At 34.2% G+C, this 22,961-nt stretch overlaps 2 protein-coding genes across 2 annotated transcripts; one reads left to right on the top strand and one right to left on the bottom strand.

Annotated features, from left to right (window-relative positions):
- Positions 1-244: 244 nt before the first annotated feature.
- On the bottom strand, positions 245-2,406 carry LOC110620708 (probable LRR receptor-like serine/threonine-protein kinase RKF3). The gene has a single exon (XM_021764528.2). The coding sequence runs from the start codon at positions 2,282-2,284 to the stop codon at positions 371-373; it is 1,914 nt and encodes a 637-aa protein (XP_021620220.1). The 5' UTR covers positions 2,285-2,406; the 3' UTR covers positions 245-370.
- A 6,466-nt stretch (positions 2,407-8,872) lies between these two features.
- Positions 8,873-16,254, top strand: LOC110620681 (autophagy-related protein 18h). Its single transcript, XM_021764494.2, has 9 exons — positions 8,873-9,374; positions 10,751-11,212; positions 11,482-11,925; positions 12,225-12,470; positions 12,554-13,357; positions 13,438-13,613; positions 14,588-14,712; positions 14,794-15,315; positions 15,909-16,254. The coding sequence occupies exons 1-9, from the start codon at positions 9,201-9,203 to the stop codon at positions 15,911-15,913; spliced, it is 2,958 nt and encodes a 985-aa protein (XP_021620186.1). The 5' UTR covers positions 8,873-9,200; the 3' UTR covers positions 15,914-16,254.
- The last annotated feature ends 6,707 nt before the right edge of the window (positions 16,255-22,961 follow it).

Here is a 22,961-nt window from a genome sequence, read left to right on the forward strand (position 1 = left end):
CATTTATATAGTCTATTTTGTTTTCCAATTTTCTTGATATTTTTTTTAAAGAAAAAAATGAAGTGGAAGAGGTGTTGGGAATGTGGTACGCTGGTCGCTATCGCCCAAGATTTTTTTATTGGACAGGTTATTCAATCACCAGAATGATCTGAGCCTCATTCATATGTATCCATTTATTATAGGAATATTCTACCTTTGATCCAAAAAATTAATTATTATACAAATAATTTATTATATCCATTAATAGCAATCAATAAAATCGGTTATTTTTTCACCAATATAGGAATAATCCAGTCGATAATTAACAATTTTAGAAACTATTAGCTAAATTAAAATAAAAAAATTATTATCAGCTATGGCCTAAAATTAATTAGAGAATTGTCACGGTGAAGCTTCTCTGAGCATCCCTATTTTCCAAATTTTGATCACCACTTGTGATGGAAGAATAGGACATATAACCTGAGCCGACAGGGCTAAGCCCTCTGTAAGAACCACCAATATAATCTCCAAGGTTTGAGGGAACCAGCTGCAAGTTGGTTTCCAGCAGCTTCACAATCTGATACATCGTTGGCCTGGCAAATAATATTGGATGAGCACAGATCACAGCTATGTGAACATATAGCTCCATCACTTGTGGGGATCCCATTTCAGGCATGTTAGCTTCGATGACATCCAATGCTCTGCCTTCTTTCACCAGCGTCCATGCCCAATCTGTCAAGAGAGAAACTTTTCCTTCGTCGTTTTCATATGCTTTTCTTCCACTGAGGAGCTCAAGAAGCACAACCCCGAAGCTGTAAACATCGCTTCTTTCTGTTAACTTGCCGTATAAGGCATATTCTGGGGCAACATAGCCAAGAGATCCTGCTACCCTGGTGCTCAAATGTGACCTTCCTTGTGAATTGAACCTTGCGAGGCCAAAATCTGCTACCTTTGGCTCAAATGTCACGTCCAAAAGTATATTACTAGCTTTTATGTCTCTATGGATGATTGCAGGTTGGACCCCATAGTGTAGATAAGCCAATCCACGAGCTGTTCCCAGGGCAACATTCTGACGAATTGGCCAGGTTAGCTTCTTTGTTCCTGGGCCGAACAGATGGTCGTAGAGGCTTCCGTTGTGCATAAGATCACAGACAATAATTCGTTGGTGTCCTTCCATAGGAACTGTTGCAGTACAGTAGCCTCTTAAAGCAACGAGATTGACATGCTTAACACTTGCGATGATTTCCACTTCATGTGCAAATATTGCATCGCCAGCAGCAGAACAGTTCTTGAATCTTTTGAATGCAAGTTCAGATCCATCAGCCAATCTCCCCTTGTAAACATTCCCATAACTTCCCTTCCCAACAATATTATGCCTTGAGAAATTCATCGTAGCATGTCTTATTTCATCGACTTTAAATTTGACCAAGTTGGTACTTCTAGTTTGCAGTTGCAATCCTAGGTCCAAACTGGTCTCATCTTTATTATCAGAATTGTCTTTTTTCTTCCCACATTTCTTATGCAGGACCCAGAACAACCACACTGCGATTGAGGCCCCCACGACCCCGATTATGCAACCAAGAACAACACCAGAAATTACAGACTTGTGCTTATTATTGGTCTGCAACTGCATAGAAAATTCAAGCCTGAACAAGCATTTCGCAGTTGCTATATCGCCTGGTCCAAGTTTATTGCTGAAAGCAGCCGCGTACATGAACAAGTAATCAGCAGAATTTGAGGCATTCTTAGTTTCAGAACCCTGGAGGAACTGTTTCTGAATACTCCACAACTTTTGGATACAAGATTGACAAACATGGCCATTGTCCAAAGACTGGTTACAAGAAAGCCTCAGTTCTTGCAATTCGGACCTTGGAAGAAGGCTCTCAAACTGTGCTTTAGTTGTAATGTTCATATAACTGTCTGAAATCCATTCAGGATGATACCCACAAGTGAATTGCATATCAAAACCTGGTAAGAAATCTGCAACTAAGCTCCCATATGATTCCCAACATGCGTGATAAGTGTCGGAAGGGGGAACAAAGTACCCATTTGTCCGAAGGTATTCCGATCTAACGAAAAGAATTCCCTTCTGAATGTACTTACACTGAGTTGGAACATCGATAAGAGAACGCCTAGCAGAGACTTCAGCGGCGAGTTCACGAAGAACATCGAAGTTCATGGGACAGGAGGATTGTTTAGTAAGGTTTGTGTCCGAGATTTGGAAGTGAAAAGCAGATGAACCACATAAGTTTGAAGCTGCTAAAGCTAATATTAGCGCAAGGAAAGTGGATGGAAAGAGGGACATGTTTAAGCTAAGATTTGGAAACCATGATTTAATTTTGGCTTAATCCTTCATAGGAATTGGAAACCATGACTTTAAACTTGAACCTTCATCTTCATCTCTTCAATCAGTGGCCGGTTTTGGCACGTAGGGAACGGGCGGCAAGTGAGAGTTGGAATGGGTCTAAAACTGAATTTTATAAGAGAAAAAGAATCTTCATTTGTCTTCATACAGACCATTAAAGCTCTTGATTTTTAGCCCATGTGACCTTATGGGTTTATCGATAGTGAAACTTTGACAAGTATACGATGATGTTTGAATAAATCAAATGAGCTTTCAAGAGTGTCCATGTTAAATATTTTACATGCATGTCGATTGAATATTCAGAATTCAGGCGTGAAGCTTCAGCAAAACAAAACTTGGGATCACAACGCAGAGTGAGTCAGAATTCTGATCTCTTATCTGAAAATTTGCAGCAACTTCTTGGTTATTGACAGGAGTAGCTTCTATGTGCTTAATACTTAATTTCACCCTTATTAAAATAGTTCAATTTAGTTTATTTTTTATTTTTTTTTGTCTATATTAATCGAAAAGTTTCAATTTAATACCTATATTTCAAAAAGACTTCAGCATTAGTCCTTGCAATTAACAAAGACACAGGCCTTTTTCGCGACCATGACAGCAACGCTTGGTGTCATCTTGAAGAAGAACACGTCTTGGGGTAGCCGCGTCTTAAATCCTCGATTGTTGAATACCTCTGCAACATAGACCATGCCATGAATTCTTAGCATGGCTACCAGTTGTCAAAATAATTAGCCAATGACATGGGCATTCTCTGAACTAGAATTCATTGCGTTTGGGCTTGTTGGATTCTTCTTGATCTAAGCTAGATGTTAGTGGAGCCTTTTCCTTCAGACCTTACGATTTGGTAAAGATTTTTTAAAGTGATGTGTTGAGAGAAATAGAAAGTTTTTAAAGGTATTTAAAAGTTTTAAATAGATTTACCTCCTTTGTTTTAAAGGGTTTCAAATAAGGAATAAATCTTGTGATTTTTGAATATTTGATTCATTAGTTCACTTCTATTTAATTTTTAATTTAATATAAAAAATAAAAAATAAATGTTAAATTTATTTAATATCTTATTTAATTTAATATAGAAAGAATAAAAATTAAAAATTAAAAAAAAAATCTAAACATGGTCATAGAACATTTTTTAAATATTTATTTAAAATTTTCTAAAATTATAAAGATTCATTTGTAATGTTAAAATTTTTAATGTAAATTTATAATTATTTAAAATAAAAAATTAACATACAAGTTGTGATTAATTATAATTTTTATAAATAAAAAATTAATCACATGTAAGTTGTGATTAATTATTAATGACCGCTGAATTTCTTCACCCCGATCTGGGGACAAGCCCATGACAATAGCCCATTATCTGGAGGCCCTCAAGTCTCCCGCATGGATCCAGTCCGGCCCACTCAATCTTAAAACCGGGCTCCATCTAAGTTTCTCAATCAGGCCCGCCCAGCCCGTATGGCTCATTAAGCAGATTCTCTTTGGACTCAGCTTTAATCTTATCTGCCGGTCCGGCTTGGAACTTAGAAGGAGACCGACCCATCCGTCTGTTAGGTCCATCAGCATGCGTTCCTGTGGAGAATCAGAGGCCGTTACGCATGTAGCAGGAATATGATATTCTAGTACGTTCGAATCAACATGGCAGGAACATGTGGCCCAATAATAGACAGTTTGTTATACGTCATTAACAGATAAAAAAAAAAATAAATAAAAGAAGAATTGCCCTCCTCTAGACCTAAGTTTTTCTAAGTTCACAAAACTCCCTATTTTTCTGGATTTCAGTTCATCAATTATAATTTTAAACTAAAAGATTAATATTTTAGCTAAAATTAATCCGGCGTAATTTATTTTTATAATTATTAATTTTCCTTAAAATAACGAAAATAAACTAATTTTAGCTAAATATTGTAGTTAAAATTTATTTTTATAATTTTAATATTTATGAATATTAATTTTATTTTAGCTAAAAGTATTTAGATAGGGAATTATTTTTATGTTCAATTTTATTTAAGCTAAAATTATAAATGGTCCGTATAAAAATAAAAATAATTTTTAATTCATATTAACTAATATTAAATAATATATAATTTCTTGTGTAATTATTATAGAACATTTTTTTTAATTAAAATTTTTTTAAACAATGTTGAATGAATTTTTGAGATATTTATTATTTAAAATAAATATAAAAAATATTTATTATTGATAATAGTATTATTAAATGCTTGTGCTACTTAATATAAAGGTAATATTAATATTAAGTTATGTGATATATTATATAAATATTTATTATTATCTTGAAAAATAAATATTATTATTAGGGTAATTTACGATTTAGTCCCTGGGTATTGTCATTATTAACAAGTCAGCCCCTGTATTTTCAGAAACCTATTAAAACGTCCTTATGTTTTCTCTCCGTCAACGAAATAGTCCTTCTGTCTATTTTTGCCGTTAAAAATATAGTAAAAGACTAAATTACTCCAAATTATTTTTCTCATCCTCCTTCCTTTTCTTCTTCATCAATTCTTCCTTTTGCTTATTCTTCTTCTGCTTCTTCTCCTTTTTCTTCTTCTTCTTCTTCTGTTTTTTCTCCTTCTTCTTCTACTTCTTCTCCTTTTTCTTCTTTTGCTTCTTTTTCTTCTTTTTCTTCTTTATCTTCTTCTTCTTCTTCTCCTTCTTCTCCTTCTTCTTCTTCTTTTTCTTCTTTTTCTTCTTTCTCTCCTTCTTCTTCTTCTTCTCCTTCTTCTTCTTCTTCTCCTTCTTCTTCTTTTTCTTCTTTCTCCTCTTCTTCTTCTTCTTCTTCTTCTTCTTCTTCTTCTTCTTCTTCTTCTTCTTCTTCTTTTTCGGAGTCGGAGGAGGAGGAGGAGGAGGAGGAGAGAAAAGATAGGGACTATTTTGTTGATAAAAAGAAACAATAAGGATGTTTTAATAGATCTGAGACAAGATAGGGACTATTTCGTTGACAAAAAGAAACAATAAGGACGTTTTAATATATTTCTAAAAATATAGGGAGAGACGATTTCGTTGACTTAAATAAACGATAAGGATGTTTTAATAGATGTGAGAAAAGATAGGGACTATTTCATTGATGGAAAAAAATAATAAGAACGTTTTACTAGATATGAAAAAAGATAAAAATATTTTAATAAATTTTTGAAAATGTAAGGACTAACTTGTTAATAATTACAATATACAAGGACTAAATAAATGGTTTTATTTGAGGGTAAAATTGGATTTTAAAAATTTTCTCTCTCCTCTTTTATATAATTTTAACGGAAAATAGGACGGAAGGACTATTTCGTTGACGGAAATAAAACATAAGGACGTTTTAATAGATTTCTAAAAATACAGGGACTGACTTGTTAATAATGGCAATACCCAGGGACTAAATCGTAAATTCTCCTTATTATTATTGATGACCACTAGATTTCTCCACCCCAGTCAGGAGTCAAGCCCTCGACCGCGGTCCATCGCTCAAAAGCCCACACATCCTCTGCACTAACAGGTCAGGCCCTTTTGAGCCTTGATAGCGGGCCCTCCGAATTTCTCAACCAGGCTGGCCTCGCCTTCACTGCACCTCGGGCCGATCTCCTTTGGGCCCAGCTTTCTTCCTATCTTCCGGCCCAGTCCAGAACCAGAAGGAAGACTCATTCATCTGCCTTGTGGACCCCTCTATACACGCACAGGGAGAATCAAAGATCGTTACGCATAGAGCAGAGATCTGATTCCCTCGTACGTCCATATCAATATAGTAGGGACAGGTGGACCAAGCACGTCACTAGCAGACAAAAGGAAACATATAAAAGGAGAAATACTCTCTCTAGGTCTAAGTTTTTTCAGTTTTACAGAACCCATTGTAAAATACCATTCATTAATTATAAATTATTAATTTTTTTAATATACTAATGAATTGCAACTGCAAACTATTTTAACAAATATAATAATATTTTATTTAAATATTTTTAAAGTAAATGAATTTCGTAAATAGTAAATTGTTAATTTTTATAATAATTATATTATAGATAGAATTATTTTTAATACAATGTTATTATTTTTTTAATAATTACAATTGCAATAAAATAGAAAAAACTCATACTTCTTTTTTATCAAATTCAAGAAAATTGATTGAAGCACATAAGTTCAATAAAAAGAAATAGTTTATTTTATATTTATTTTTCAAGGTTAGATATGTGATAAGAAATTTATGATAATGGTGATGATACACTAAGATTTTACCATGATAATCCTTTAAATGCTGAATTTATTGAAAGGTATTGCTATAAACCCTTATGTTCTTCAAATTTATTTTTATCTAATTTTGATATAATAAATTTAATAATTATATAAAAAGATGAAATATAAAATTTTATATTTTGTATTATATTATAAATACATGTTTAGTTTCAATATTATAAATGAAAATGAAGTAATTTATGCTATCATATTTGATAATACTGAAATATTAATTGAATATCCGGTTAATATATACGGAACAAAAGCATAGGGCAATTGTCACCGTTTATGGTCTCGAATCTAGGTGATCTATACATGATCGGAATGAAGTTTAAGTGAAACTAAGTGGAGGTCTGAACCGACTCATGTTGAAAATTTAGCGGATGAGTTGTGATTAGGGGTGAAATGCCACTCAAATCTAGAGCTAGCTGGTTCTCTTCGAAATGTGTTGAGGCGCAGCAGTTGACTGGACATTTAAGAATAAAGCACTATTTTGATGTGGACCGCGAGAGCGATATTTAATCGAGACAAATTATGAATACTAAATACGATCTCAAAATAATAGGGACAAGGTTGGCCAGTGAGACAATGGGGATAAACTTCATCGTAGAGAAAAAACACGGATCACCAGTTAAGACCCTTAAATAACTGCTCAGTGGTAAAGGAGGTAGGGGTGTAGAGACTGTTAGGAGGTTTGCCTAAACTTTTTCAATCTCCAAAATTCTTCCAATCCCCGATCTATATTTTAAAAAAAAAATTTATAATTTTAAATTTAAATAAAATAAATATTTTATATAATTTTTTTTATTATGCACATTCATAAAGAAATGAATTCATTTTACATGATTTTATGCTACGGGAAAGAATATAATTTTATTATCAAAATAAATAAAAATAAAGATTTTGATGGTTATCTAAAAAAATGGTAGTATCAGACATCCAAAAAGTTGAAATATCATAAAAAGTTATTAAAGACAAGCATGAAAAGGGTCAGAATAAAAAATTCAAATAGACACCATCCATAATTATTCAAGTTGAAGATAATGAAGCAGATAAAAAATTAAAGAAAAGATCAAAGTTGAAAAAGAATAAGCAGTTTATTTACGTTATTTTTATATAAAAATTAAAGTTGCTTTAATTATTATATAAAAATTTCTGTTTCTTTTTATTATTAAATTTAAGTTACTTTACACATTAATTATTTTAATTAATTTTAGAGTTTAAATTCATTATTCTACTTTATTAAATTAATTATTTAAATTAATTTATATATTTACATATGTGTAAATATTACTTTTAATAAATTAATTTAATAAAAAAATATTTTATTAAATACAATAAATTAATGTATAATTTCAAGATTAACAAAATAAAAATAACATTAAAAATTAAGGATAATTATATAATATTATAAAAATATTATTTAAATATATTATTAGTAACTTTTTATTAATTAAATATATGCAGATAAGAATTTTAAACAGAATAAAAAAAACTTTAATTTCTTCTTTTTAAATCTTTACAAAAAATTATTATTATAAAGAAATTCATTAATTAATTTTTTATTTTAAAAAATATATTAAAATGTATTTAATATTTTAAAAAAATCATTAATTAATTTTTTTATTAATTTTAACTGATAAATATTATAAAAAAATTTAAAATACTTTTAATAAAGAAAATTAATTATTTAATTTTTTAAAAATTTAAAAAATTAATTAATAAATTTTTTAAAATTATAAAAATTAAATAATAAAATAATTAATGATAAAATTAACTGAAAAATTAATTAATAAATTGACATTTTAAATTATTTTTTAAAATTAATAAATTAAATACTAAATTTTCCGGTTAAATAGTAAATTTTCCAAAGCTTTATATATTGTAATTCTATCATGTGGGCCCCTTTTCCAAATTTTAAGCCGCACTCGCTGTAAAACAAAATCTACGGCGCTGTAAATTTCCGTCTTACTATTATTATTAGCTGTAATTTTTTCAGCAACTTGTTTGGCTGTTTTAAGATTTTCTCATTCTCATCCCTCCGTTGTCGTGACGTAATGTCTGTCATTTTCTCTAATCCTCCTACTCTTAGCCATCCCCTCCCTATATTATATTTTCACTGTCGGCCCTTAATTTCTCAAATTTACTCAGTAACTTCCAAATCTTCAATTAATTGTCATAAAAAAGTAAGAAACAGTGCACTTCACTGTCATTTCAAAACTTTAGGGGCACGGATGAAATTTGGCTGAAGTTCATAGGAGTCGTCTGACATTTGCTAAAATTTGCTTACAGCGCAATCGACACCCGAACTCGAAGAACTCTAATCTCAAAAGCCAAAGAAGAAAAAAAAAATTAAAAAAAAAGGAAAGAAAGAAACATTTCCATCAAGAAGGAAACACAATACAAAAGCAAAGAACCGTTTCTCTCTCTCTCTTCATCGAGAAGGTCAAAACCACCATACCGAACGCCATCCAATCCAATATCTCGCCGGAGCTTGTCCAGTTTCTCTTTTCAGGACTATACTCTTTATGCTATTACCGATCGCAGTGGCGACACTTCCAGTTTCCCGGTAACTCCCGGTCGCCGGTGAATTTTGGCGGAACTTTTTTTGAATAGCGTTTGATTTATTATGAAGAATAACAGCAAGGGTAAGAATAATAGTAAGACCAACAGCAATGGCTTTATCCCGAATTCTTTGAAATTCATTTCTTCTTGCATTAAAACCGCCTCTTCCGGTGTCCGCTCCGCCAGCGCCTCTGTCGCCGCTTCTATCTCCGGTGATAATCAAGACCACAAGGACCAGGTTTTTTTTTATTATTAATTTTTCTTTGAAGTATATGTATATATGTTCATATTTTACTCTTAATTTCAGTTTATTATTTATTTATTTTGCGGCGCTATTTATGAAATTTTCTTAGTGTGTTGAATCGGTTTGGTTGCTCTTGAAATGGAATTTGGAGTTTGTGATTTTGATAAATCAAGAGTTTTTAGAAGTGAAACCTGTTTGATTGCTGAGAAAGCTGTAGCTAGAAAATTTAAAAAGAAATGTTAAGAGAGTTTTAGTTTATTGCAGATGAAAATGTACTTTGACTAAATGAAATAGTTGCTGATCTCTTTGTTCAGTAGGAGATAAAAGTTCTATTGCAAAGTTGAGAAATTAAACTTCTTTTTCATTTCCGTTTTCTTTTTCAATAGTATTGCTTCATTAGATGAGTGTCTTTTGTGGTTAGTTTGAGTTTAAACTTTGTTTATACTTTGTATATATTACTATTAGATTGAAATTTAATAACTCATCCAATGGTAGTTATTGCCAAAGTAATATCTACTTTGTAAAAGACCAAGTTACTAAAGAAACTCCCCATTAGATGATAAATTTTAGGCTTTGAATGTGAACTTAGTTTTATTTTTGGATTAAGAGAATCTGAGAATTTTTGCCTTACAATCTCTTATGAAATTAGTTGATCATCTGCTCAGCAGCATACCGCAGCCTTTGATGTTCTGTACCCAACAGGAAGCAAATGCCTGCTACTCATTTTGTTAGAAACCGATGGGCATAACTCAGAGCAAAATGTTCACATTTTTTTTTCTTCTCCTCCATTTTTTGTTCTAGTTTTTGTTTTGTTTTTTATTTTTTATTTGCAAAGCATTAAATTTGTTATTCTAGTTTTGAGCAAAATTAATCATGAAAATTATTTATTTGAATAACCCACAATGTAGTTACTACTATCTGTTCCTTTTCACCTTTCCCTTTTACATTGTCTGATTCAAATGGACTTCAAAACATCAGTGTTTTTTCTTTTTATTTTGGATGATTGATTCAATCAAAAATATTTTCTGCTCTAGTTAATATTAAGATTTTTTAGGGGCAAATGAATAGTGTAAGAGAAGATAAGGAGCTATACCCTAAGGCACATTTTGATGCCTTTGACATGTAATTGAGCAAGTCCACTATTATTTTATTTAATGAATCTCTAAGTCAAACTAGAAGCCTTACTAAATTTTATTTCAATATCCTTATTCTTTGTTTTTTTTTTTTGGTACACTTCGCTCCAATTGGGACTTGAAGTCATAATCTCACAGCTGTGGAGATGATTTCATCCTCATTCTTATTTCTGCATGGTGCACGTCACCTATTATATTTTGTTCGGGAGCTTGATATGAATCTTTATGGCCAAACAGGTACTTTGTGCTTCATTCGACCGACTAGAGCTTGGTCCATCTTCCTTCAAATATGTTCTGTTACTCGGGTACTCCAATGGCTTTCAAGTCATTGATGTTGAAGATGCTTCTGATGTTACTGAAGTTGTTTCAAAGCGTGACGATCCAGTTACATTTTTACAGATGCAGCCTCTCCCTGCCAAATCGGAGGGCTGTGAAGGATTTAGAGCATCACATCCTCTGCTCTTGGTGGTTTCATGTGCTGAATCAAAGAGCTCAGGTCCAATGCTCAGTGGGAGAGATGGGTTAGTTAGAGATGGCTATAATGAGCCTCCAACAATGGGAAACCTTTCCATCTCTCCTACTACTGTGCGGTTTTACTCACTAAGATCCCATAGTTATGTTCATTTTCTGAGATTTCGTTCAACAGTTTCTATGGTTAGGTGCAGTCCACATATAGTGGCCGTGTCCCTTGCAACACAAGTAAGGATACAATTATGTTAGATGTTTCACAAGTAACTCATTATACACTTTTATATGAGGTCAGTTCATATGGAATGTTCACCAGCTGTTTTGTAAGCCAGAAGATTGAAATTAAGATTATTACAAGACTACTTTCCATTTGATTGAGAGTTGAGACACTTGTTACTGCAAGTTTTTCTAAGTGTGATTATGTTGGTTTAATTAGACTAATTAACATTTGTACCTGAAAACCTTAATTTTGGCTAATGCCTCTTGTATTATGTTGGCAGATCTACTGTTTTGATGCTTTGACTCTTGAGAACAAATTCAGCGTCCTCACTTATCCGGTCCCTCAGTTGGGAGGCCAAGGAATGAATGGAGTTAATATTGGATATGGTCCAATGGCTGTGGGTCCCAGGTGGTTAGCTTATGCTTCTGACAATCCATTGGTGTCAAACACTGGCCGCTTAAGTCCTCAAAATCTTACTCCTCCGCTGGGTGTCAGTCCATCTTCTTCCCCAGGCAGTGGGAGTTTGATGGCCCGCTATGCCATGGAATCTAGTAAGCAGATAGCTGCTGGGTTAATAAATTTGGGAGACATGAGCTACAAGACCTTGTCTAGATATTATCAAGATTTTATTCCTGATGGTTCTAATTCTCCAGTTTATTCAAATTCAAGTTGGAAAGGTGGTCGGGGTGCAACACATTCTGCAGAAACAGATAATGCTGGAGTGGTTAGTTTTCAACAAGCTAAGAAGTCAAATTTTGAGTGGAGCATAAAGATCACATGTCTAGGAAATGATTTTTAATTGCTTTTACCTTGACTTGTATGTTCCATTTTGCCTATGGGATCATGCATTTAAAATCCAGTTTTCTGCCAAAGGATCTTATCCGATTTTTAATATGGCCCTGTAATTTTGAGAATACCAAGTACCAGAAGGATTTAGCATGTTTCTAATGTTTAATGCATGTCCTGTTAGTACTTTGAGATCAACCATATGTAAGGATTTCCTCTCACTTATGTGTATTGCAGGTTGTTGTGAAAGATTTTGTTTCAAGAGCTGTGGTATCACAATTTAGAGCTCATACTAGTCCAATTTCTGCTCTTTGTTTTGATCCAAGCGGTACACTTTTGGTTACTGCCTCCATTCATGGGAACAACATAAATATTTTTCGGATTATGCCTTCCTCCTCTCACGGTGCATCAGGCACTAAGAGCTATGATTGGAGTTCTTCTCACGTGCATCTTTATAAGCTTCATCGCGGCATTACATCAGCTGTATGTTCTGGCTTCCTCTGTCTTCCAAACACCATTATTTTTTTATAGTTCACAGAGATTTTCTCTTTGTGCTTATTATACAGGTGATACAAGACATCTGCTTTAGTCACTTTAGTCAGTGGATTGCCATTGTTTCATCCAGGGGAACTTGCCATATTTTTGCGCTTTCTCCTTTTGGTGGTGAGAATGTTCTTCAAATTCACAATTCACATATCGATGGGCCTAGTCTTTTACCAGTTTTATCTTTGCCATGGTGGTCCACTCCTTCCTTCATGGTAAACCAGCAATCTTTTTCTGCATCACCACCTTCACCTGTCACCCTCTCTGTAGTGAGCAGAATAAAAAATAGTAACACTGGCTGGCTCAACACAGTTAGCAATGCTGCAGCTTCTGCAGCAGGAAAGACCTCAGTTCCATCAGGTGCTATTGCTGCAGTTTTTCATAGCTGTGTGGCTCGAGATTTGCAACCTTCTCAATTGAAAAATGTTAATGCCTTGGACCACCTATTGGTTTACACTCCTTCTGGCCATGTAGTTCAATACAAATTGCTGTCATCAGTAGGGGGGGAGATGAATGAAGTGGCTTCAAGAATTGGACAAGGTTCTTCAGTGCAGATACAAGATGAGGAATTACGAGTGAATGTTGAATCTGTTCAGTGGTGGGATGTTTGCAGAAGGGCAGATTGGGCAGAAAGAGAGGAATGCATTTCTGGTATTACTCTAAGCAGGCAAGAAACTAAAGACTTGCCCATGGAAGCTTCTGATTGCAAAGATAATGGTAGTGAGCATGTGGAGTCATTAAAGTCACATGAGCCATCTCACTTGTATCTTTCCAATGCAGAGGTGCAGATGAGCTCATGGAGGGTGCCACTCTGGCAGAAATCTAAGGTATCAGTCATTGTACAATTGTGAAATGCTTTCACTTGTCATATTTGTATTTTGCTTACATTTGATTGGTGTACTGTTAGATGTTTTTCTATGAGATGAATCATCTTGAGGCCGCAGAACAGAATGTCATTGAACATCATGCTGGTGGAGAGATTGAAATAGAGAAGGTTCCCACTCAAGAGGTTGAGATTAGGCAGAAGGATTTGTTACCTGTTTTTGACCATTTTCATAGAACTCTCTCTAATTGGACTCACAGGTGAAATGACATGTTTTTTATATTCTGATAACTGCGTATTAACTATATTAGAGATTACATTAATTGTTGACTTTTCTTTTGTCATTCTATCACTAATGCATTCAATTTTGTTCATGTGAAGAAGTCTGTGCTCTTCAGTATACCTCCTCTGCTTTTAGAGCCTTGTGCTGGACGCCTTTTAACTTGTGGTGATTTTGGTCTTTCATGGTTACTACAACTTCACATAATTTTCCTTTCTAATTTTTGTTAGATCAGCAATATCCTAGTTTTTTTGTGTGTGTGTGTAAATTATGTAACTATTGGATGCATGAAATTGCTGAAGCCTGGAGGAACTCTTGAGAAATGTCATTAAGATTTGAAGTTGTCTTTGATGTTGTTTTTAATTATAGTCCAGTTCACATAGTGTCTTTGCAATACTGTGAGAATACAAGCCATTGGTCTGGATAAATTTATGTTGATTCTGTAATATGTTTATCCTAGGCAGCTGGTGCAAATCAGAAATAGTTGGTCTGGTATCTAGCATTTCAGAGCGTGAAAATTAATTGTTGCTTCTCAGGACTGATCCTTTTCGGCTAGAGTTTCTATGCTGGAAGACTGACAGCAATTTTCTTCCTTTCTCACACAAAGCTTGTTGTTTGCAGAAGAGAGGGAAAAGACAGATACAAAGCTTGTTTTTCCACCAAGTTATATGATTTAACATGCCATCCACCCAACTCTAAACAACCCTTTTCTTGCACTCCCTGCTTAATCTTATATTGAAAAATAACACCCCTTTCAGAGAGTACGTAGAAAGCGCCAGCATTTTATGACTTTATTGGATGTCCATAGATTACCATGACGTCATAGATGGTTTCTGGAGGAAAAATTGTTGCTGTTTTATGGGGAATATGGAAATATTGGTTAAATCATATCAAAGAAATATTCATTCATTCAAATTTCCTTGATTAATAATCTCAATTGGCTGTTTTGTGCAGGGGCCTCAGTGATGAAAGATTCTCAACTTTATCAACTGCTTCTCAAGAAGTTAAAAACTCAGAAGATACTGTTATTTCCCACTTCAAGGCAGGGTCGACTGGCTCAGTTGCAAACTCTGATGATGGTACGGTCAATTTTTAATGTTATGTATTGTTTGGTTTTTTAACAATGATATTCTTCATTTTCTTGTTGGCATTTTCATCAGGATCATCAACAAAGTTTTATCCACTCAAACTCCAATCTGGTAATAATACTGTCAGCAAAGAAGAGATTTCTGTTTCAGCATCACCCATCCAGTATAAAAATTCTATTAACCAAGATAGCAGTTCCATTTCTTTCAAACAACCTGAAATGGGTTTGTCCTCTGAGGATGGTAATTCTATGGATAGTGATATAACATCTTTAACCAATGGCTCTCCTGCTGGAAGAAAAATTGCAAAAGTTCAGTCATCAAACAGTGTTGTGACAAGTGAAGCTTCAAACACAAGCTCCAATCGTTCTGACTTGAGTATGAACGTTATAGATGAAGGGCCAACTACTGATTCAATGGATTTTGAGCAGTATTTTCAAGAGGGTTACTGTAAAGTGTCGTCCTTGAGTGAATGTCATGAATCGGCAGAAGTCAGTTTTGTGGACAACAACATCAGTCCATGTGATTTAGAAAAATCTGAAGAAGATGGTGACAATGATGACATGCTTGGAGGTGTTTTTGCTTTCTCTGAAGAAGGTAGAATACTAGTAGTATAAGAAATTTTTCCTATTATCTCATGAAGTATTATTTAGATGCTGGCAGTCTGCTGTGTGCCTGAACTTTGTGTCTGTGTTGCATTGCACATTCGAACAATGGGCCCCCAATCAATCAAACATTTATAGAAGAAACATTGATAGACTAGAATTAGAGTAAAATTCAACTTTACAAGAAGTAGATCTGATTCAGCATTATTGACCCTTTTTATATTAGATTAGACGAAAAGTTATGCCATTGTGTTTGGTCATAACTATATCTATGGGAGTGGAAACCTTATAAAATGGTCAAGCAAGGTCAACTTTTTTCGAGTGTTGTTTGAATTGCATATTTGCATGTACATAATGTTAATAAGGATAACTTTCTTGTCTATTTTATATAATTCTTTTTGCAAGTTAAATTTTTATTTTAGCATAGTACACTCTTGCTGCTTCAAATTTGTTATCTATAATTTGTTGCATTCTAGAATTCTATGAAGTTAATTATATTGCTAAGAAAGAGAATTATTAGTCAGGTTCTTTCTTACCAAACTATCTGTTTGAAATTTTGTTTCTCCTTTGGTCTGCACTTTGCAGGTTGATATGTGTCACACCTTCAAGTTCTGCTGAACTAATGGCACCTTCCATTTCATTCAAATTATTGTGCAAAGTGCCAGGTTAGATACTAATTGATAAAAGTTGCAGGTAATATCCCCACAAGATTTCGTTGAGAATGCTACTGACTGATTAATACAAGATCACTGGTACTGCCAGTGCTAATGCCTGGCTTTCCCCCTTTCTAATTCTGATGTACATGCTGTAAGTTGATATTCATAAATAACTATGATTTGTGTGGAACATTCGTTCTGTGCTATGTATTCATTCTTCAAAGAAAAAGAAAATAAAATTAAAAAAAAAAAAGAAATATGTTATTATTCCTACACTTGTCATTCTTTCGTACGTTCAGTTTCAGCACCTGTTTTCAATGTGCTGACATTCTCTTTTAGGTTGGAATTGAAACATTTGTTTTTACTTGAGCACTTGTTGCAATATTTGGATTGTTTATTGAACTAAGTCTATAACGTTACCTCAACCAGAGGAGTAGGACAATAAGACAGGAAATTTCTGTGTCTTCTTTTGCAGTTTTTAGGGCTTGACAAGCAAAATTTGGTTTTACTCTCTAAAGTTGTCAGACATTGACGCTTACAATGCATGTGAAGATTGTTGTATGGGATATGTGTTTCTAGCATGTGGTTAAGCCATTTTTAGCCAGAAGCGTCGAGGAAAATTTTTGTCTGGATTCTCAAGGGACCACCCGTTATGAAAGCAAAAGGTTATAGCAGAATTAGACCCTTCCGCAAATGTAGACAGTTCAAGTAAGCCTAACTATGGAGTCGATCTTAAATAGTTGGAATTAAGATTTAGTTAAAATTGAGATGAAACCTTTTAATCGTTTCACTCATGAGGACGCCTACCGCATCTCAGACATTCCTTTCCCTATGTTCCGTCAAGAGAATAAATTAGTTTGGCACTACAATAATCAGAGCAAGCATACATTTTGTTTTGTCGCTTGTAAATTAAGCAGATGTTTTTCTCGGTTCAGACTTGGGATTTAGTTCTTATCTAAATCCCTTTGTTTAGCATAAATTAATTCTTATACAACCGTTAAAATTTTAACTACTTTTAAAATGAATTTTTTTAAATTAAAAAGAATTGATGTGTTGCAGTTAAAAATAGAAGAAGAGAAATGGTGTCAGAATTCTCAATATCTCATTAATCAATAGCATGCTCAGTGCATGGGAAATCATATCTACACAAGACTACAGAGACGATGCACTCCTCTCCCTAGACAGCTAGCTAACATACTTCACAAGTCCCAATATGACCGTTACACATAAAAAATAAAAGAAAGGAAAAATGCACTGCTCAGCTCATATTTAAATGCACTGTTTATTTAATTACTCATAACGATACTCACCCCTCGAAATGCTCCTTATCCTTAAGGAGTAAAAGCAGGAAACCTCAACTGGATATCATTTGTATATTTCCAATGCAATATGTTGGAGAGCAATGCTGCCAATGAATGAGCGACCGAGTAGCAGCCTTGTTATGGCGATTGACAATACGTCTATCCAAAATAGCTTGAGGAATGGGATCCAGTTCAATGGCAAAATCAGGAATCTCAATGGAAGTAGTGAATGAAGGATGAAGAGAAGCCTTTTTCAGAAGTGAAATATGAAATACATCATGTATTTTAGCACCATGTGGCAATGCTAATTTGTATGCAATTGGACCAATTTTCATTTGGATCAAATTTTCGCAAATACTTCATAGGGGCCATAGACTGCCTCAACTTAGTATGCACCTTTGAAACAGAATGTTGGATAAAAGGTTTGAGCTTAAGAAAAATCATGTCTCCAACATGAAACTCCAATCGACTAGGCCTAGAAATGCCTGTTGATTTCTTATTAATATTGTTTCGAGTACAAGCCATACATTCTAAAATAACCCTTATTCAGATATCCTTACCCTTTTATCAGTTCTGTGCTTATCAACCAGTTTCTTCATACTATAAGCTGCCCTTGACAAGTGATGTTTGAGCAGTTGAATAGTAGTTTCCTTATCTCTCATAAAAAGATCAGCAGTAGCTACATTAGAATCCTTAGTGAAATAAGAAATGTATAATGGAGGAGAGTTTCCGTAAAGAGCTTCAAAAGGAGACATTTTAATAATAGAATGGTATGTTTTGTTATACCAATATTCCGCCAGAGAAAGCCATTGATACCAACTGTTAGGCAGATCAGCAGCTATACAACGCAAGTAAGTTTCCACAGATCTATTGACTATCTCAGTCTGACCATCTGACTATGGGTGATAGGCAGTGGAAAGGTTCAGTGATACTCCCTACAATTTGAAAAACTCCTGTCAAAATTGGCTGGTGAACAGTGGGTCTCTATCACTAACAATAATTGTGGGCATACCATATAACTTGTAGACATGATCAAGAAACACTTGAGCTACTGTTTTAGCAAAATAAGGATGTTGAAGGCCAATTAAATGTGCATATGTGGTGAACCTGTCTACTACCACCATAATTACAGTCTTGCCATTTGATTTTGGAAGGGCCTCAATGAAATCCATAGTAATGTTGGTAAAGATACCCTCAAGTACTGAAAATGGCTGTAAAGTTTCTGGACTTGTCATAGATTCATAGTTATTCTTTTGATAGACAACAAAATTCCTGACATACTCTCTCACAAACTTAGATAATCCTTTCCAATACACCATAGAAAAAAGCCTGCTTTTAGTTGCAGAAATGCCTAAATGACTCCCAAGGCAGAATCATGATACAACTGCAGAAGTTTCTGCTTCAATTCAGTTGAATTTCCAATCACTAATTTGCCCATTCTTCTTAATTGATCCTCAGTCCATCAATACTGTGGATGAGACTGTGGATCTTGTTATAGCTCTTGAATAATTCTTTGGAGAGAAGAATCAGTCTACCAAGATCCTTTAGTTGTTGCAAATAAATCCTCTGGTACATAATCAAGATGTTGTAGCTTGGTTAGCCAAGCTTGCTGAGCAAGTGTGCTTAATTCCTGCTCTAATAGGAACTTGAGACTTTTGTGATCAGTTCTGATAATAAAATATCTTTGCATCAAGTAATGCTCCCATTTTCTAACAGCAAACAGAATTGCTAATAACTCCCTCATAAGTAGATAAACCCATACTTCTCTGAGAAAGAGCTTTACCAATAAAAGCTATTGGGTGTCCTTCCTACACCACAGCTCCAATGCCTTCTCCAAATGCATCAGTTTCCACAATGAAAGTTTTGGAAAAATTTGGCAAGGCTAGTACAAGTGCATTAACCATAGCCTGTTTGAGAGTAATGAAAGCCTCCTGAGTTGTCTCATTCTACTCAAATGCTCCCTTTTTGAGAAGTTCAGTCAGTGGTTTGGCTAATCTTCCATAATATCAATCACTTTCACGTCCCTCTGACGCATCATTATGGTTATTTAGTACCCTTTTTCTTTTCGTATATTTTGCTTACTATATCTGCTGCTGTAGCATGATAAACCGTATTGTTGCCCTTGCTCTCGTCGGGATAAATCTGACCCCTTCCCCTGTTTCCGCCTACATATATGGGATATTTTAAATCCCCCGATTGAGATATCCTCTGTTTCGCCCAAGAAAGATTGAATAAATCATCAAAAATTTGGAGCGTGAAGTGCAATGAAGTCCAATTAGATCTAGGCTTTTGAGGTACCTCCTATAATAGCTTCTAAGCCCCAAGAAGCTCCTCAACTGCTTAATGTTCTGAGGAATTAGCCAACACTGCATAGACTAAATTTTGTGACAATCAGTACTAACCCCCTCTTGATGACATGCTCCAAATACTCAATTTGTGCAATACTAAAAGAACATTTGCTAATCTTAGCAAAATAATTGATGCTCCTTTATGCACATCCTCCAAAAATTATCTTTCCTTATTTATTGGACTAGCATAAGGACTTGTGATAGGCCTAATCACACGAGTTTGCAGCATGTTACGTATCATTTGCTCAATTACATCTTTCTGAGGTAGAGGCATACCTGTATGGCCTGGTATGCACTGGTTGTGATCTAGGTTTGATCACTATTCTGTGATCTTGATTCTTATGAGAAGGAAGTCCCTTATTCCTGGAAAACTTCATTGTAATCAGATAACAGTTGTCTCAACTCAAGCCAATCAAATTAAGACATAGAAAAAAGTGATCCAGGGCAATGATGGAAGGGTCCATAATCCATTGTATGCCAATTCACCTGCCTAAGATGAAGAACATTCAAAATTCCCCTAAACACGGGTTGTTCTCCTCTCAGTATGTGCTCCCTACCATTCAACTCAAATGTCATCTTAATTCCATTGAATAGTTCGAAGAGTCCTTAACCACTGGATTCCCATAATCAAATCATAAGATTCTAATGGCAGTAAAAATACTTTAGCAGTGAACTTCTGACTTTGCATTTGCCAACAAAACTCAGTACAATTAGAATCACAGTGTAGTGCTTGCCCATTAGCTCCACTGAGATCTGCAATTCAGGAGCTAATTTATCATTGAGAAAGTTGTGAGTACTTCTAGTGTCTATCAAGATTTGCATTCTCCTCCTGCCCAAGAGTCCCCTAATAATCATAGTTTGATTCCCACCTGTTCCCCATAATGCACTTAAGGAGATCTAAGCTTGTCGTATACAGGATTCTTTTGCTTCAATATCCTGAACCATGGTTTCCAACTCACTCTCATCAATTACTTCCTTCACCTGTAACACAAGGAGTTGCTTCTTTTTGCATTTGTGACCAAGAATATACCTTTCATCACACTAGAAACAAAGGTTTTTAGCTCTCTTTTCATCCATATCCTTACTGGTCAGGGTTGTTGGAATCCCCCTGGGTGGATTAACAGGCTTGGTTTGACTCATTTGGGTGCTAGAAGAAGATTGACATATTTTTAGGAAAGTTATTTGAGGCACTGGAGGTGGTTATAGTTAAATGGTTTATGATAAGATGAGGTGTTTGGTGTTTGGGCTTGATTAAAGGTATAATAATTGGGTCTGGGTTTCTGTTGAAGAGCTGCTATAGTTAACTCTTATAACTTGGCTAGGGAATAGGCTTCAGCCAGTGTTTTTGGTTAAACATTCTAACAGGCATTTGTAACTGATCAGATAAACCAGAAAGGAAAAAACTTAAGGATTGTGATTCAGTGATACCTGCCTTTGGTTTAGCTCATCAAAAGCATTCAAGTAATCCTGGAGTGACCCGGACTACTTAAGTTTTCTCAGCTCAGTTATGGGATCTTCAAAAGCATGATCTCCAAAATGAGCTTCCAAGGATTCGACATAACCATCCCAATCAGTATAAACTTCCTATCCTTTAGTGGTGATGAATCCCTGATGCCATTAGAAGGCTCTACCCTCAAATGAAGGCCTACTACCTTCACCCTGTCATCCCTTGCAATCTTACCAACTTCAAAAAAATACTTTGCTTTCAAAAATCATCCTCCAATTCCTTCTCCACTAAATCTGGGAAACTCCAGCTTAGCAGAACTATTCCACAGCAGATTCTTTATTAAGTCACCTTCCTTACTTGACGGTTCCCCTAAAGTCTTTAGTGATGAAGACTCCCCAGAGGATTTTCCCATTCCAGTAATAAGCATCCTAAGCTCATCCATAATACCCATCAATTTACTCTCCTGAGTAATCATTGCTTCTTTGAATCTAGCTTCCTGTCTATTTTCAGCCTCTACTACTAGAGAAGCTATTTCTTTCCTCAATTCCTGTGAGCACGCCTTCTCTGATACCAATGTTGCAGTTAAGAATAGAAGAAGAGAAATGGTGCCAGAATTCTCAATATCTCATTAATCAATGGCATGCTCAGTACATAGGAAATCATATCTATATAAGAGTACAGAGACGATTCTCTCCTTCTCTCTCTAGACAGCTAGTTAACAAACTTCACAGGTCCCTATATGACCGTTACATATAAAGATAAAAAAAAGAAAAAAACCCACTGCTTAGCTCACGTTTAAACGCACCGTTTCATTAACATATAAAACGCACTGTTTTACTGTGAAGATTGTCGTATGGGATATGTGTTTCTAGCATGTGGTTAAGCCATTTTTAGTCAGAAGCATTTTGTCTGGATTCTCAAGGGACCACCGGGCATGGAAGCAATGGTAGCTCCTCCTCCTCCATTCATGGCAGGAAATCTGCTATGAGAATAACTGGCCCCCACTTTGATACTCTTTATCATATCAAGATTATAGGCACACACTAGAGTGGTCCTTCCCTTCCCAACTCAAAACTCCTTTTAACAGTCACTAAGATGCTGCGTATCATTCTTCCCAAGCTCCACAAAATTTTTCCATCAAAATCGAAATCAGAGAAAATTCTATCAAGAACTCAATCAGAGAATATGAAAAAGTTAGTATAATAAGAAGGTTAACTCTAAATTGGGCCATTCAATGGAGGGGAACAATGATTTCATATATGAAACAATGAGCTAATAACAATTAGATAAATAAATAAAGTTGATCCTATAATTAGAAGAGATAAAATTTCAGATCACTTTCGCTTGCTCTGATGCGTTTAGGTTTCCGTTTCATGTCATGATATCTGTAAAATAATTATTTAATATTAATATAAGGAAAATTCGTGGATCCAATTTATTATTTCATCTATTTTTTCATAATATATCTATTTATTTATATTTTAAAATCTCTTACGTTAATAATAAATCGAGTTTAAATAAATATTTATGTAATATCATAAAAAAATATAAATACAATAGTATAGAGTTATAAAAATATATAATATATAAGTGAATTTTAAAAATATGAAAATTAATTAGTAAATTTTTTTATAAAAAAATATTTTTACATAAATATCTTTATTTTATTAATTTGTTATATCATATCACAGGTTGATATTAACATTACAATTTATTTATCAAAAGAAATTACAATTTTATTATATAATTTTTCATGATGATAGGGGTTTAAATTTCTTTATGTGATTTTTTTATAATATTTTTAATATAATATATTAATTTATAATTAAAAAAATCTAAAATTAAAATTAGGAGTGAGCATTCGGTCGGTTCGGTTCAAAACCGAA

Source organism: Manihot esculenta, chromosome 8, assembly GCF_001659605.2.
Source record: "Manihot esculenta cultivar AM560-2 chromosome 8, M.esculenta_v8, whole genome shotgun sequence".
In the NCBI taxonomy this organism is placed as follows: Eukaryota; Viridiplantae; Streptophyta; class Magnoliopsida; order Malpighiales; family Euphorbiaceae; genus Manihot; species Manihot esculenta.

Coding starts and splice junctions, on each gene's coding strand:
- LOC110620681 (XM_021764494.2), top strand. CDS start 9,201: ATGAAGAATAACAGCAAGGGTAAGAATAATAGTAAGACCAACAGCAAT. Junction 9,375..10,750: donor ATCAAGACCACAAGGACCAG/GTTTTTTTTTAT, acceptor ATGGCCAAACAG/GTACTTTGTGCTTCATTCGA. Junction 13,358..13,437: donor CACTCTGGCAGAAATCTAAG/GTATCAGTCATT, acceptor GTGTACTGTTAG/ATGTTTTTCTATGAGATGAA.
- LOC110620708 (XM_021764528.2), bottom strand. CDS start 2,284: ATGTCCCTCTTTCCATCCACTTTCCTTGCGCTAATATTAGCTTTAGCA.